The 14,790-nt window shown below is 42.4% G+C and overlaps 1 protein-coding gene across 1 annotated transcript in view; it reads left to right on the top strand.

The window, feature by feature from the left end:
* Positions 1-14,790, top strand: part of WDR86 (WD repeat domain 86) — a 309,109-nt gene that overhangs the window by 190,146 nt on the left and 104,173 nt on the right. Inside the window, exon 5 of the mRNA XM_069211095.1 lies at positions 9,983-10,118. Within this exon, the coding sequence (XP_069067196.1) occupies positions 9,983-10,118 (136 nt within the window). The remainder of the gene's footprint in view (positions 1-9,982; positions 10,119-14,790) is intronic.

Raw genomic sequence — 14,790 nt, 5'->3', positions numbered from 1 at the left:
AACGACAGTGGATTTAGAAATACATTTGATCAAATTATAACTGCCAAAGCAACAAGTGGCTTCGGGCACCAGAACCAACATCGGCAGTAAGGCTGGCTAACTTAGCATTAATTATTAATCTAATGTTAGCTCTTAGCATATTTTAGAAATGAAATTATTTTGACAATTATATTTTTTTTTCTTCTGTTAACGGAAATAATGTGTGCTAATTTCGTTTTAAAAAAACACTAGTTATGTCACAAAGTACCAGCTTTGCATTTGTTATTCATATGTGTTTGCCCTCAAACGTGAGCTTGTCATTTTTATTAAGTACTCACATGTACTACTACCACACATTGGCAAATTTGCCTTGCATGTCTATGTTTAAGTACCAGTTGACAGGTGTTTCCATCATTAGCCCAGGAATGTCCTCAGTATGTTGAGGATTAGCACCCATTAAACCAGGACTTCCATCATTTAAGTGTTACCAAAACCAGCAACAATACCAAGGAAGGCAACTATTTTACTGAGGCAGACATTAAACCAGGGGCAGGCTACTTCATACAGTGAATGCCCTCAATAAGTTAAATACATTAACTTCATCATGCTAGGACCAGAATAATGCCAGATTTGAGCCCCATCATGCCAGAGATACCTCCTGTGTTCACAGACCACATGTGTCCACAATAGATGAAAAATGGGTAACATTATGTCAGGGCCAACATTATTCCAAGGGTGAGCTTCATAGTGAAAAACAATCCCACATTATGGCAAGATGTACCACCATTGTGGCAGGGTATGCATTATGGCAGAGGTGGGCATCATAGATTGTCCACAATATGCCAGGAATGACTACAAATATACCAGGGCATAACATAGTGCTCGAATGGCCAGCGTCTGCCAAGAATTCCCACCGTTATGGCCTTGCAAGCACTATGCCAGGCGTATGCACTACAGTGCGAAGAATAGTGACATATCACTATGTTACAACCATGATTATGCCAGTGGTGGAATTCTTGGACCTAAGAATAACTACAAAGTTTCAGATTTAGCATGTTATATAAAGGCGAGCATTATGCAATGGGTTGATACCTCTGTTCCATGGCAGGCAACTGTAGGACACGAAATACCACTGTTATACCAAGGCAAGTATTATGATCTGAATGGGAACTATGATGCCAAGAACCTTAACGGTATGCTGAGCATTACCACCATTACAGCAGAAATAGCCTCATAATAAAGCAGGCATCATTTTGACAAACATGGCCACAAAGCCACACATTACTATCATTTGGTGCAGCCAATACTTGGGTAGGCCATATCATACCAGAGATGGCTTGAGAGTTTTGACATGCTACGGGTCTGGTGTGAGTGTGTTAAAGAGGAAAACAGCACAGAAACTAGCTACACACACATTCATAGTCTCTCAGCCACATGTGCATGCAGGCACAGAAAGAAATATATAGACATTCATGTACCTACACACACAAGCAATTAAGGCTTTTTTAATTTGTCTGCCCTCAATTGCAACTGTGCTTCTCCCACTTTGCTCCTATACTTGCAGAGCTCCACTCAGTGTTAACTCATCGTACTTAATCTCCTTCCCTTACTTTACCTTTTTAGAGTCGAGCACACAAGCGCTATGGCCCCTGTTGTAATCTCATTGTGGGCTTTTGACCACACCCATCAGTTTGGTTGGTTCGTAGGCTTGCTTTTTAAAATTTGCTTGATTTCATTTGTGAAAGGCATGCATACGTCATGCCTTTTCCGGTGTTTAGCCCTCCTCAAGAGCACCAGTAATCTACTGAAAACATACGAGGCTCCGTGTTTTCACATGGCTTCTGGACTACTTTTTCTTTTTCTTTCCTACGCAGCGCGATCTCGCTGGGCAGTAATTGAGTGCTTTGCATGAAATCAACCCTGTTACATGGATAATTGCACTTTTGCCAGTTACATGGATAATTGCACTTTTGCCAATACGTTGGACTGCAAGCGAACTTCTGTTTGCTTTTGTGTGTCTCCTTCACGCTCAAGGCAGCCAGTGGCTTGCTTATTTGAAACGGTTTTACTTTTCATTTTCAGTTTATGTGGCAAGAAATGTCCGGTTAGGAGTTTACAACGCTAATAGCCCTAACTGAAACAAATGGGAGACCCACTGCCTTGCAAATAATTGTCCTAATTTTATTGCCAGTTTTTGCTGGGGTCAGTGATGCACGGCTCCCACCCCTACTTGTTGCATATGAAAAAGAGTAGCACCAGTAGGGGAATCACAAATAGAAAAGTTGTACCATGTTGTCTCACCTCTTGCCTTGGGCAGTCATTCATCAGCGCCCCAGGCAAGATAGTTTCTGCAGCTGTAAGTTATTCTGCTGCATATGTGTGAGAGACAGTTGTATTGCAGTGTGTGCCACTGACTAAGCCTTGCAAGTGGGGAACTATTAATTCATTCACCAGCTCTCAGTCAACTACTCTGCATCTGATTGACAGGTCTGTCAGTCACATGAGGGAGAGCAAGAAAAGGGCAGAGGAGTATGGTGTTTGCAGCTCCTCCTTGCTTCAATGGGGGCCAATAATCGCAATAAAGTAGACAGCACTGTTGATACCACAGAGGGCAACTGGCACAAAGAGTAGGAGACATGAAACAATATTACAAGAGACAACCAAGGAATGGGTGTTGACGCCTCAAGAGACAAATAGACATGATACCCTAAAATCGTATCAGAATTACTAGAGACAAGCAGGGAGTTGTCACTGATGCCACAAGAGGTAAGTGAGTCCAAGAATGCTAATAAGATTACTAGTTATAAGAAGGACGAGAGATCCTCAAGAAACACATAGGGCCAGATGTAGGAAGCCTTTTGCGCCTCGCAAACTGCGAAAAACGCAGTTTGCGACGCGCAAAAGGCTAAACACGATGCACAACCTCAAATTGCGAGTCGGTACCGACTCGCAATTTGAGGCTGCGACTCGCAAATAGGAAGGGGTGTTGCCTTCCTATTTGCGACCGCATCGCCATGCTGAGTTGGTTTGTGACCGCGAATGCGGTCGCAAACCAACTTGCAGTTACCATCCACTTTAAGTGGATGGTAACACATTCGCAAAAGGGAAGGGGTCCCCATGGGACCCCTTCCCCTTTGTGAATGCAAAAAAAAAATATTTTCAGAGCAGGCAGGGGTCCTATGGACCACTGCCTACTCTGAATTTTTTCTTTTTGCAGCTCGTTTTCCTTTAAGGAAAACGGGCTGCAAAAAGAAAAGAAAAAACTGCTTTATTAGCAAAGCAGTCACGGTTATGGTGGTCTGCTGTCTCCAGCAGGCCACCATCCATGTGAGTGCATGGACTCGCAATGGGGTCGCAAACTGCGACCCACCTCATTAATATTCATGAGGTGGGTCTTTGCGACCCCATAGCGAATCACAGAAGGTGTCTGAGACACCTTTCTGCATAACATTTTGCGAGTTGCAAATTGCGAGTCGCTATTACTCGCAATTTGCAACTCGCAAAATGTTTTTGTTGCTACATCTGGTCCATAGTGATTTGAAACCAATGCCACAAGAGACAAATGTGGAATTGGCCCCAGTCATGCCATACTTAAAAAGGTTAAAACGCAGCCAAGCAGTTTGCTATGACCCCCACCCTCCTTCCCTCCTTTGACAGTGGGGCTCCTCACCACACAACCCTGTGAGAAGCTGCCTGTACTCTAGGGGTTGCCAGTGGCAGGTTTTACTACCTCTACCTACATCCCAACCATGATGATGCAAGAGGTGGCCTACCCACACTGTAGGCCTAATAACACACTGATAATCACTGGAACACCTGTGAAAACAAAGGCAATGATGGCCGAGCTAGCAAAGGAGTAGAATCAATTAGTAGTACTTCATAGTCTCTTACTACTTATTCTGAATTAAAAGCAACTCAATAGACGGTTACATTACGCATAGTGAAAAACCTTATTGTGCACACTCACTATTGCAATTGCTTTTGAAAAGTGCCTGACTTTAACCCTTTATCAACTCTCTCATCCTCTTTTTTATCACTTTGCCTACCCATTACGTTTTACATGTGCTTATTGTGGACAGTGGGGGTGTTAAAGAAAGATCCAAATCCTATGATGCAGAGATCAGTGGTACCAGAGTGGTACCAATACCATGGCTTAATGTGCATACTGCTGCAGCTGGAGCAGCAGATGATTTTGAAGTGAAGTGGCCTTGAATACCACTGTTGTAAAACCCAAAAACGGAAGGCAGGAATACAAATTTCATATTTTTTTACATCTTGTATTACCTGAATTCTTCGTCAAGTAACATTCGGGCGTAAAACTGTTCTCTCGAGATGCAATCTTGATTTACAAAGCTTCTCATCTCAGGTGAAAAACATAATGTAATGAAAAAACAGGGGCACCATGCAGAGGTAAACAAGCATTAACAGTGCCAATAGGTCTGGCTTTATTGTACAGCACCCTGCACTCGCTTGGCAGAGACTTTTATCTTTGTAGTGTACTGGGAATAATAGCCAGAAGCAAGAAAGACCACTAGGCTACTCGGATGCATTTGGAACAAAGGCACTTTCAAGAGTTCATGAGAAGCAGAATGAAGCATATGAAAGGGCTGAAACCATGAGCGAGATACATAGAACAAGTGCCATCAAGACTTGTGTACTATGAAAAGTGTCTTAAACATAAATCACTTTGGAGGAAGTACAACTGGGATTTTTCAGAAGGACACAAAGGTAAATTAAGTTAAAAAAACGCCGCTAATTTTGCATAATCTGAAGGTGATAGATAAGATATTTATGTTAACCAAGGAACTCTGCATTGGTATAAATCAAACAGAATAAAATAGCTGCCTGGATCACCAACTCTTGCCCTTCAGCTCAGAGGCAAGGAATAATTTTCCTTAAGAACTGGAAAAAAGAGTAACTAACATGTACCTAATATTTAGAGTAACACATTGATACATGGCAGTGATAAGACCCCCAAGATACTAAACATCAACGTTTAGCTCATGGTAACATTAGCGGAGAGATGGCCAAAGAGAGAGTGACTACAACACAGAGATCCTGCCCAAGAACCAACGCCTCTGTTTTACGTGCATTCAACATTAAAAGGTTGTTAGTCACCCAACATGTGACTATCCCTTTAAATTTTGGTAAGGTTCAGTCAGAGTTACTACAACTTTTTTGTATCAAGAACATAGGTAAAAAAGTAAAGCCAATAGAATTAATTCGGGCAAGTAAATGTTAAAGAATTCCATAAAATACACAATAAATCTTAATAAATGAACAGCCAGTATTTTTACTTTTCAAAAGAAAATGTGCTTAAGATCACACATAACTAAACATAAAATTGCAAAATGGCACAATGAAAATGAGACCTCTTTAGCCCCCCTGAACTAGAGATCTACACCAGGTCTCTTAGGCCCATATTTATACTTTTTGACGCACAACTGCGCCAACGCAGTTGTGCATCAAAAATTTTACCGCCGGCTAACGCCATTCCAACGCACCATGCGGGCGCCTTATTAATGAAATGACGTTAGCCGCCGCTGCGGACTGGAGTGCGTAAAAAAAAAAGACTCACACCAGGCAGCGCCGGCGTATGGGAAAATGGGGGTTGTGCGTCAAAAAACGGTGCAAGTCAGTTCTGAGGCAAAATTCAGGCCTCAAACCGGATTTGCGCCATTTTTTTTGATGCCCAACCTCCATTGACATGACTCCTGTCTTAGCAAAGACAGGAGTCATGCCCCCTTGCCCAATGGCCATGCCCAGGGGACTTATGTCCCCTGGGCATGGTCATTGGGCATAGTGGCATGTAGGGGGGCCCAAATCAGGCCCCCCTATGCCACAAAAAAAATCGGAAATAAATACTTACCCGAACTTACCTTTCCTTCCCTGGGATGGGTCCCTCCATCTTTGGGTGTCCTCCTGGGGTGGGCAAGGGTGGCAGGGGGTGTCCCTGGGGGCAGGGGAGGGCACCTCTGGGCTCCTTCCGAGCCCACAGGTCCCTTAACGCCTGCCCTGACCCAGGCGTTAAAAAACGGCGCCCATCAGGCTGTGCGCCGTTTTTTAAGGCCCACCCCCTCCTATGCGTCAAAATGACGCCAGAGTATAAATAAGGGGCACAGGCCTTAAAGTCATTTTTTGGAAGGGAACGCCCACCTTGCATATAATTAACGCAAGGCTGGTTCCCCCTTCCAAAAAATGACGCACATGGTGGAATTTTGACGCCAGCGGGGTCGGACGTCAAGTATAAATATGGGGCAGGGTTTGCGCCGATTGTGCGTCAATAATTTTGACGCACATTCGGCGCAAACAGAGTATAATTATGCCCCTTAGTGTTAAACAATATAGAGCTCCTGCCTATGGGGTTTGTCAAGAAAGAATCAGCCTGAATTTCTTCCTATTGTAATTGTAATGGCTCAAAATGTAAAACCTGTTCTTACTGTATTTGTTACAGATTATTCAACGTAAAACCCTTACCTCTAACATTTGCCATAAAGCTCAGCCTATAAAACCTAACTGTCAGGGTAATTAGACAGTGCAGTCCAAAGCTGACTTAGTGTGGCCTTGTGGGCTCCTAGCTCAGAACTGAGCAACACAGAAAAATAACACACTTTTACCCCATGTCCAACCAGTGTGTTTTCTTTTAAAAGGAAAAGTACTTTAATGCACACATACAAATACATATTTTGCAAAAAATCATAAACATAACAATACTTCATGTGGAATTACTAATTAATAATGCAAACCACATATCTAAAATAAATATTACAGTGGGCAACTAGTTCCATACTAAAGTCTGTTTTTATTACTTGGGAGGCACAATGTGGCAATTTCTTCACCATAGACCTAGAGCAAATGCATAAAGCTTTTCACAGTCAACAAATTTAGGTCTACAAGCATTATCAAGTCATTCATAATGGATAATAAGTGGCCTACTGCATTTGTCTTTACATTTAATAACTGATCAATCAAGCCTGTTGAATTTAACATGAACATAAAAAATAGACTGCTGATCTCTGCCTAGAAAGATCCATCAAAATCAAAGCTTTTAGGGAGACCCAAAGTGTACATTGACATACACTTTAAATCTCCATCTGGAGCATTTTTCAGAAGCCAGCCTCAAAAAAGAGTCAGATGTATTAAACCTAGGGGTGGGCGAAAAATTCAGCTCTGCTGGTGGGGTTCGTAGAGTTTACCTACTCCATGTTCTGGTTGGAGAGCATAGTTTAGATAAAACTCTGCCAAACGCCACGTGGCAGAATTTTTTCTTGCATGTGGCTTGCCAATATTAAGTTCGCGAGTGAGAATTTGCGTACCCTAGTGTAATTTTTGGGTGCTAGAACATCTTCTAGTGAGATTTCTCAATGCAGGCTGTCACAGGTGGTCACAGCAAGTCACGAACAGCCACGATGAAAAAGCTGCCACTTGAGTAGAAAATCCATTTGAACGGCAGAAAGAAGAGGTGACCTCTGGTGTACTGTGTGGTGCTGTTCACTCTGATTTTACAGCGCGGAAGAAGCTACTGGCCCTAAAAATCAGCGCAATGTGCCAGATTCTGCCCACTCGTGGAACTTTGCAGAATCTCGCTGAGTTTTTATGTAACTCCACAAAAGCACCAAGAGTTCTGTCTACCCCTAATTAAACCCTTCCTTATTGCATTTGTCAGAGAGTTCCCAATGTAAATATCCTCCTTATTGTATTTGCCAGATATTTAAAAATGTTATGCCCCTTCCTATGTCACTTGTCAAGGAATTCAGGATGTGTTCACAATTAGTTCCGGTTCAGGAGGTCCCAGCACAGTTGTGGGTTAGTGGGCCCCAATTGTGTCAATGGAAGCCTGTTTCCTCTGGTGTCCTGTGGGTGCCATAACTTGGTCCATCAAGCTGGGGATAAAGTACCCTTTTTAGCACTCAACTCTTAGGGTAATAAATCAGAGCAGTCCAAGGCTAGCTCAGAGAGGTTATGTGGGATAGAAAATCAAAACTCAGCAAAAATAACACAATAAATCAATGTCCAGCCAACCCTTCCAAAATAGAACATACTGTAATGAGCATTAAATGCCACACACAAAATGACAAACATACGTTTTTTGTACGATCAACAAGGTTAAGTCTACAGGCTTTGTTAAGTCATTAACAGTGTAAAATGAGAAGTCTGATTTTGCCAGCACATTAAATAATGTACAAATCTATTTTATTTGTCTGAAATCCCCTATTGTATTTGTCCTAGAGTTTGCAATGTAAACTCCCTTCCTTTTGCATTTATCAGAGTTCACAATGTAAGCCCATTCCTGTGATATTTGTCAGAGAATGCACATGGCAAAACCCCTTCACACTGCGTTGATCATGTGGTTACACCCACGTAAAGCTCCTTCTTGAAGTTATTGACATGAGGTTCACATTAAAAATGCACCTATCGATTATGAGCAGCGGAGCTACTTCATAGGTGGACTAACCCAAATATTTTCCATTCAAATGCTTGTGAAGAAAAAGATCCATATGTGACCAGAGCCACATCTCCTGTTCAAATACAATTTCTTATGGCTCTTTTTTTGTCATCACATAAGCACTAGCAGGCAGGCCTGAAAACAATACAATGTAAAAAACAGTACCTGTGTGCAGGTGTAACCATCACCTAAATCTCTCCCTACCTAAGTAATCTTTAAGCATTCATTTAACTAAATATCTATTTACTAGCTTTAATACAGTGGAATGCCAGTGCACTCATAAAAACCTATAGGTTTTTAGATATGCTTTATATGATAAAATGAAATCAGGCTTACTGCTTTTTGGGTAGCTTTGCATAATAGTTAGATCAAACCTATGGCACATGCCAAAATTTTCTGATTGACTTATTAAGCATATTTCCTTTATAATTGGATTGTCACCATAACCAACTCAGACCAACTATATTCAGCACAAGCTTTTCCACAAGTCAGCTATCAGACATACCGTGATAACATTGCAAATACATTCAGAATTACAAATGGCAAAACAATTGATACAACTGATCCTAAGAGGGCTGAACAAGGATCATCATAGTGCAAATCTTCCACCTCCAGTGTTTCTCAGTTAGGATTGGCCAATGCTAATTCATATTATAATATACCTGTCTATGGGCTCTAAAACTGTTTAATAACAATCCACCCTTAACAACCTATCGGCTTTAACATATGCAGTAAATAATTCAGACCTAGTGCCTTTTTCATAACTTTTCATAATAAGCAGAGCAGAACGTGACATAACGTTTCTCAGTGAACCAACTCAGGCCTACTGTACTTCCAATCAAATCTTGAAGGAAGGATGATCAACATGTGGGTGGAGCCAAAGCCTCTCTCTCAATAGTGCTTCTTACATCTCTTTTTGTGTTGATCACATAAGGTCTGATTACAACGTCACAGTCAAGTCAGGCATTAACATAGGAGTGGAGAAGGTAGAGGGACACTTCCAGGTATAAATAGACATTGCTGCATTGGGAAACACAAAAATGCAGGAAATTAAAAAAATGTGAACAACTCTTCCATTGTTGCAGTGGTAAATGTAGGCTCACCGATTGCCCGGAATTGAATAATATGGTTCTTCATTATGGCGAGGAACATGGTGTTGCACTTTGCAGCTTTTCTGATTTTTTTATTTTGTTGTGAACAAATGCAAACACAAAATTCTTTTAACAGGATCCTGTGGTGTGTGGGCCAGTAGATGAGTTTTTCAGTTGGTGATCCTAAAATGGCAGATTTACCAAGCAGAGCACGCTACTTCCCGGAGGATGAAATGTGTTCTAGTACCTAGGTAGTTTACTGTGAACCATGAGACATTAATTCTATTTATGATCCTGCGAAAGTCATCTACACATCTCATGCATAAATTGCCTTATCTGGCCAATAGTTACCCATTGAGACTAGTCGAAAACTCTGGCACACACGGCACTGTAAAAAAACATACTAATCATCTGCAGCCATAGTTTCCAAAAAAGTAAATGACCATGTTTTTTCTTTTTATTGCAGTTAGTCAACCGGCACTTGTACTCAGGGAGTGTGGACAGGACAGTGAAATGCTGGTCGGTGGATACCGGGGAATGTGTCCGAACTTATGCAGCGCACAAGCACAGTGTCAGCACTTTGAAGTACCATGCTGGGATCTGTAAGTTACATGTGCATCAGTTGCCATTTCACCTTCAACTCACAGTGAGCTTTTCATAAAATTGTAGTTGTATTTATTGTCACTTCTAAGTTCCAAGATTTTGATGATAGTCCTTCAAAGCCCATGGAGGCCCATTATAAATAATGGTGTGCCTCTTTTTAACGCCTGCTTTGAGCAGGCGTTAAAAGTGCCAAAAAAAATGACGCAGAGAAATCTCTTAGATTTCTTTGTGCCATTTGTTTGCCCCCCCCATGGGGAACGCCCCCTTTTTATACATTATCCCTGGCGCAGGTATAATGTAGGGCAGAGGGTTACAAAGTGGTGCTGCGTTTTTGGCCACCTAATGCCACATTAGCGTAAAAAAAATGCCGCTAATTTGTTGTTAGGATGGCGCTAGGGGGGCAAGGGAGTTACACACCCAAGATAACCCTCTGCTCACCCCCTTGGTAGCTTGGCATGAGCAGTCGGGCTTATCCCAGAGGCAATGTGTAAAGCGTTTGCATAACACACACAACACATGTGACACAATAAATACACCACAAAGGAAAAGCTACAAGTTATATAAAAATAAGCTTCACATAAATCATTAGACCAAACGCAACATGTATCAGTAATACCCTGCTACCCATACAGTTGTCAGAACATTACACAGGTTACTAGTACTCTGCGAAAACAAGCAGTAGTCCGATGAACACATAGGTTACTGGGATTCTGCAACACAAGCAGTAGTCAGTCACCATTATCATCAGAAATGCACATGGCAGGATAAACATATTATCAAAAATACCAAGACATCATTATAAATGCACATAAGGTGAAACATTTCCATATGGCTTACGTCAGGCTTAAACATCATAGAAGATACATTATTGTGCATATCTCAGTGTCCCCTAAAGCAGCGGCTTAGGGCTTAGGTCACTGTCTGCTGAAAGCAAAACCTGCATCAGTCGCGGAACATAGATATGCAGCATGACATAGAGAAAATATGTGGCACCACGACTGTGTAGGCCCAGCGCTCTGAGGCTCCTAATATCGGTTACATGGTACTAAGGCCTCACATCCTTTGTGTCAGATTCAGGAGTTCCTGTGCTCCTTTTACATCATTTACGGTGGTCAACTGAAAGCTGGGCTGGCACAAGACCTCCGTTGAGGTTCTCCTCCCTGACCTGTCAGCTGTAATGCCCCTGCTCCCGAAAGGATGCCCCCAGAGAAACCGGAGGGCTCACCCCCGGTTAGGAAGAGAGGGGGGAACTCTCCCTGGGCTCCACCGTGCAAGATTTGAAAGGGGACGGGCTGCCTGTGAGCACGTGACACAGCTCCTGCTCACAGCTGCCTGCTCTGAGACTCCCTCCGTCTTCGGAGATTGCACGTCTCCACAAACACAGTGCGGCTGGGCGAGACGAGCCTCCTAGCTCAAGGCTCCATCTCAATCCGAATCGAGCCCTCTGGCATCTGACCAGTACTGGATTGAGAAGTAAGCCTACATGCATCCATCCATTTCTTCACTTATACACTCCAATCTCTGCCGGCACTTTAAGTAACTTAAAATGCGTCTATCAATGTCTTGTTCAGACTCTCCAACATTCCATTCACTTCTGGGTGATATAATGTGTAGCTTTCATGACATATCAAAACCGACCCATTTCTTTGAAGGAAATTGGACTCTATTATTTATGAGTAATGGTTTAGGGCAGTGATTCCCAACCTGTGTTCTTGGGACCCCTGGAGGTCCTCGGGGTCCGTCAACTGATTAGAAAATGTAATAATTTTAACAGATTATGTCCCCTGCTTTTAGTAATAACTCATTGGTCGGTCCACGGATTCCCATAATTATTCAGTGGGAGTCTCCGGGTTCCAGTATTGATAAAGTGGAGGTCCACAGAAGTCAAAAGGTTGGGAACCACTTAGGGGACCCTTCTCTGCTAAAAGTTCCAGTCAGTAAGCCTAATAACGCTCTAGATGTTGATGTCATTAACAGTTTTCAACTCAGGCTACCTGTAAACATATGGACAAACATCAAGATATACCATATCTGTGCAAGTCCATGTATGGGACCCACAATATCTATGACAAGCTCAGCCCTAGGTTTTCAAAACATCGCCTGACAATCATAGGCTATTCTGTTGTCCTATGAATTTTATCACTCTCTGAACACTCCAAACACTCCCCTCCCTTTCTTTCCACCTGTCTATCCATACCCTGCCACCAGTAATCTATTCACAGTCTCTCCTTTGTTCTGAATATTCCCTGATATATTTGTTGTGACAATTTCATTTCCAGGTTACATATGTTTCCGGAACGCAGAATAGGCAGGGCCCATCCATTGCCAGGATCACTACTTTCCATCACACATGGTTCTCCTGTCTGCAAGTTCTCCTTCCGACACCCACCATTTCTCTTACCCCATATCTGCTCTTTCTCAGTCCCTTATACTAATAAGTTTCCATTTAAATTTTTCACCCGCACTACGTTCTTGAAAATATTGCTAATTGACCTTTTGGCAGAAAAACATCTCCTCCGTTGCTTTCACTAAGACAGCCATCTTCTAATTTTGAACGTCCAATTGTGTTTCTAATACCATTTCTTTTGATTTAATTTGAAGTTTTTTTTATTTTTATTATTAATCGTCAACGTATAGGCCTAGATATAAAAACACGTTGTGCCTTTGCTGTGGTGATGCAAAGCAGTATCAATAATTTACTTTCCAGGAGCAAAGGTGCTTTATGCTAGAAAGGAGCACTTTTCGTAACATTAGAGCCACTTCTCACAGCTTTGGGTCAAGGGGGCATTACTGGACACTAATCAGGGCAGACATTCGCAGGCTTTGAAGCAAAGACCGATCTGCTAACGTAACATGCCTGGAATTTGCATAAAAAACTAATGCCTAGTGACCTCATGCTAAAAAAACGGGTAATGTGTTGATTTGCCCAGAAAATGGTGCATTACATGTTTGCTGCAGTGGGCAGCACAGATCAAATGAGTATTACTCTTCTGCAGGTGTCTATGATTAGGAATTAGTGCTGGAAGGCAATGCTGCAGTACATCCTACACAAACCGCAGGCATTCCTCTGCACCATAGACTGTTCACTAGTGCCGTTTATGACACAAGCAGTAGGCCAGTCTTGATAGATATGTCTGCATTCTATTTTTATGTTGGCGCAACACAAAGCAACAAATAAGGATGCTGCATTGCTTGGAATCTAAGTAAAACAAGGCTGTACTCTGGGTCCTTTTTTGATAAAGTTGAGCTTCTTTCTAGGGTGATTTGTATTACTAATTGTGAAGGCCCATAGCAAAGTCTCATTTGGGGACCGTTGTTCAGTCATAATTCTTAAAGAACTGGCTCAACTATTGACCAGGTGTTATGCCACTTTGTCAATCTTCATACAGTGGCTTTGTACCCAACTTCCTCAAGTTGGCTGTGGGATTCATTTTGCTAAAGAACAGTCCGTTCTCCCCTGGTATTGAGCCTAGCATCTGCCCCATTTTCATGCTTCACTTCCTCACTTGAACCTCTGGAAAACACTTCAGTCTCTCCTGTGTAAACAGGAAACAGTTGGGAGCACACTGCCTCACACTCCAGCATGCAGTTTGCCCCATTGTATTATGGTAAATGCAGTACAAATTTGTGCTTACTTCATTTGTAGTCTGTAGTTTTTCACCTTAGTGGGTGCAGCTAGTGCTCTATATATCTCTAGACACATGTTTCTGGGCTTAGCCCCGCATCAGTAGAGAGCAGCAGGCTTTTTTCTGGGGTGGCTGGAAATGCTGCCAAAGTCCTCTCAGGTCTCAGTACCACTCACTGGCACATAGGTGCATCAATCAAGTGTTGTCAGCTTGCTGGCGCAAAGGAGTCTCCCTTTTTTCATACTATGCTGAAATGTTCACATGTTTGACCCATTCAGGGCCAGCTGTGACCCCTTCCCCTTTGTGTCTGGCACAAAAAATAATTTTTCAGAGCAGGCAGTGGTCCAATGGACCACTACCTGCCCTGAAAAATACCGAAACAAAAGGTTTCGGTTTTATTTTCAAAGTGCAGCTCGTTTTCCTTTAAGGAAAACGGGTTGCACTTTGAAAAAAAAAAAACAGCTTTATTTAAAAGCAGTCACGGACATGGTGGTCTGCTGTTCCCAGCAGGCCACCATCCCCGTGAGTGCCCTGAATCGCAATGGGGTCGCAAATTGCGACCCACCTCATTAATGTTAATGAGGTGGGTCTTTGCGACCCCATAGCGACTCGCAGAAAGTGTCTGAGACACCGTTCTGCATCCCAAATTGCGACTTGCAATTTGCGAGTCGCAGGGACTCGCAAATTGCAAGTCGCAACTTGAGAATTTGCTACATCTGGCCCTGAGTCTCCAAACAGCAAGTTCTTTTTGGAAGACCCTCTTGTTTCCGGCATCTCTTCTCTTCTGGTTTGGGTATATTGGGCTGAATATATCACATATATTGTAACGCAACAATATTAAATAATTATACCCCTGAAAAACTACGATAGTGACCCTAGTTATATTTTTTCCGTTACTCTTGTTCTCACCCAGTAAGTTGTGTATGCCAGATAGTTTTTAAACTGTATTCTGGTAAATGTGATGTCTTGCTTGCTAAAAAGGTCATCATCTCTGTGGCATACCTAACATGGTTTGCCCTAGTTGACAATGTCCCTCCTCTGTGTG

The sequence above is a fragment of the Pleurodeles waltl genome, chromosome 10 (assembly GCF_031143425.1).
Source record: "Pleurodeles waltl isolate 20211129_DDA chromosome 10, aPleWal1.hap1.20221129, whole genome shotgun sequence".
NCBI lineage: Eukaryota > Metazoa > Chordata > Amphibia > Caudata > Salamandridae > Pleurodeles > Pleurodeles waltl.
Note: the sequence above shows the minus strand (reverse complement) of the source record. Positions and strands in the feature narration are given on the sequence as shown.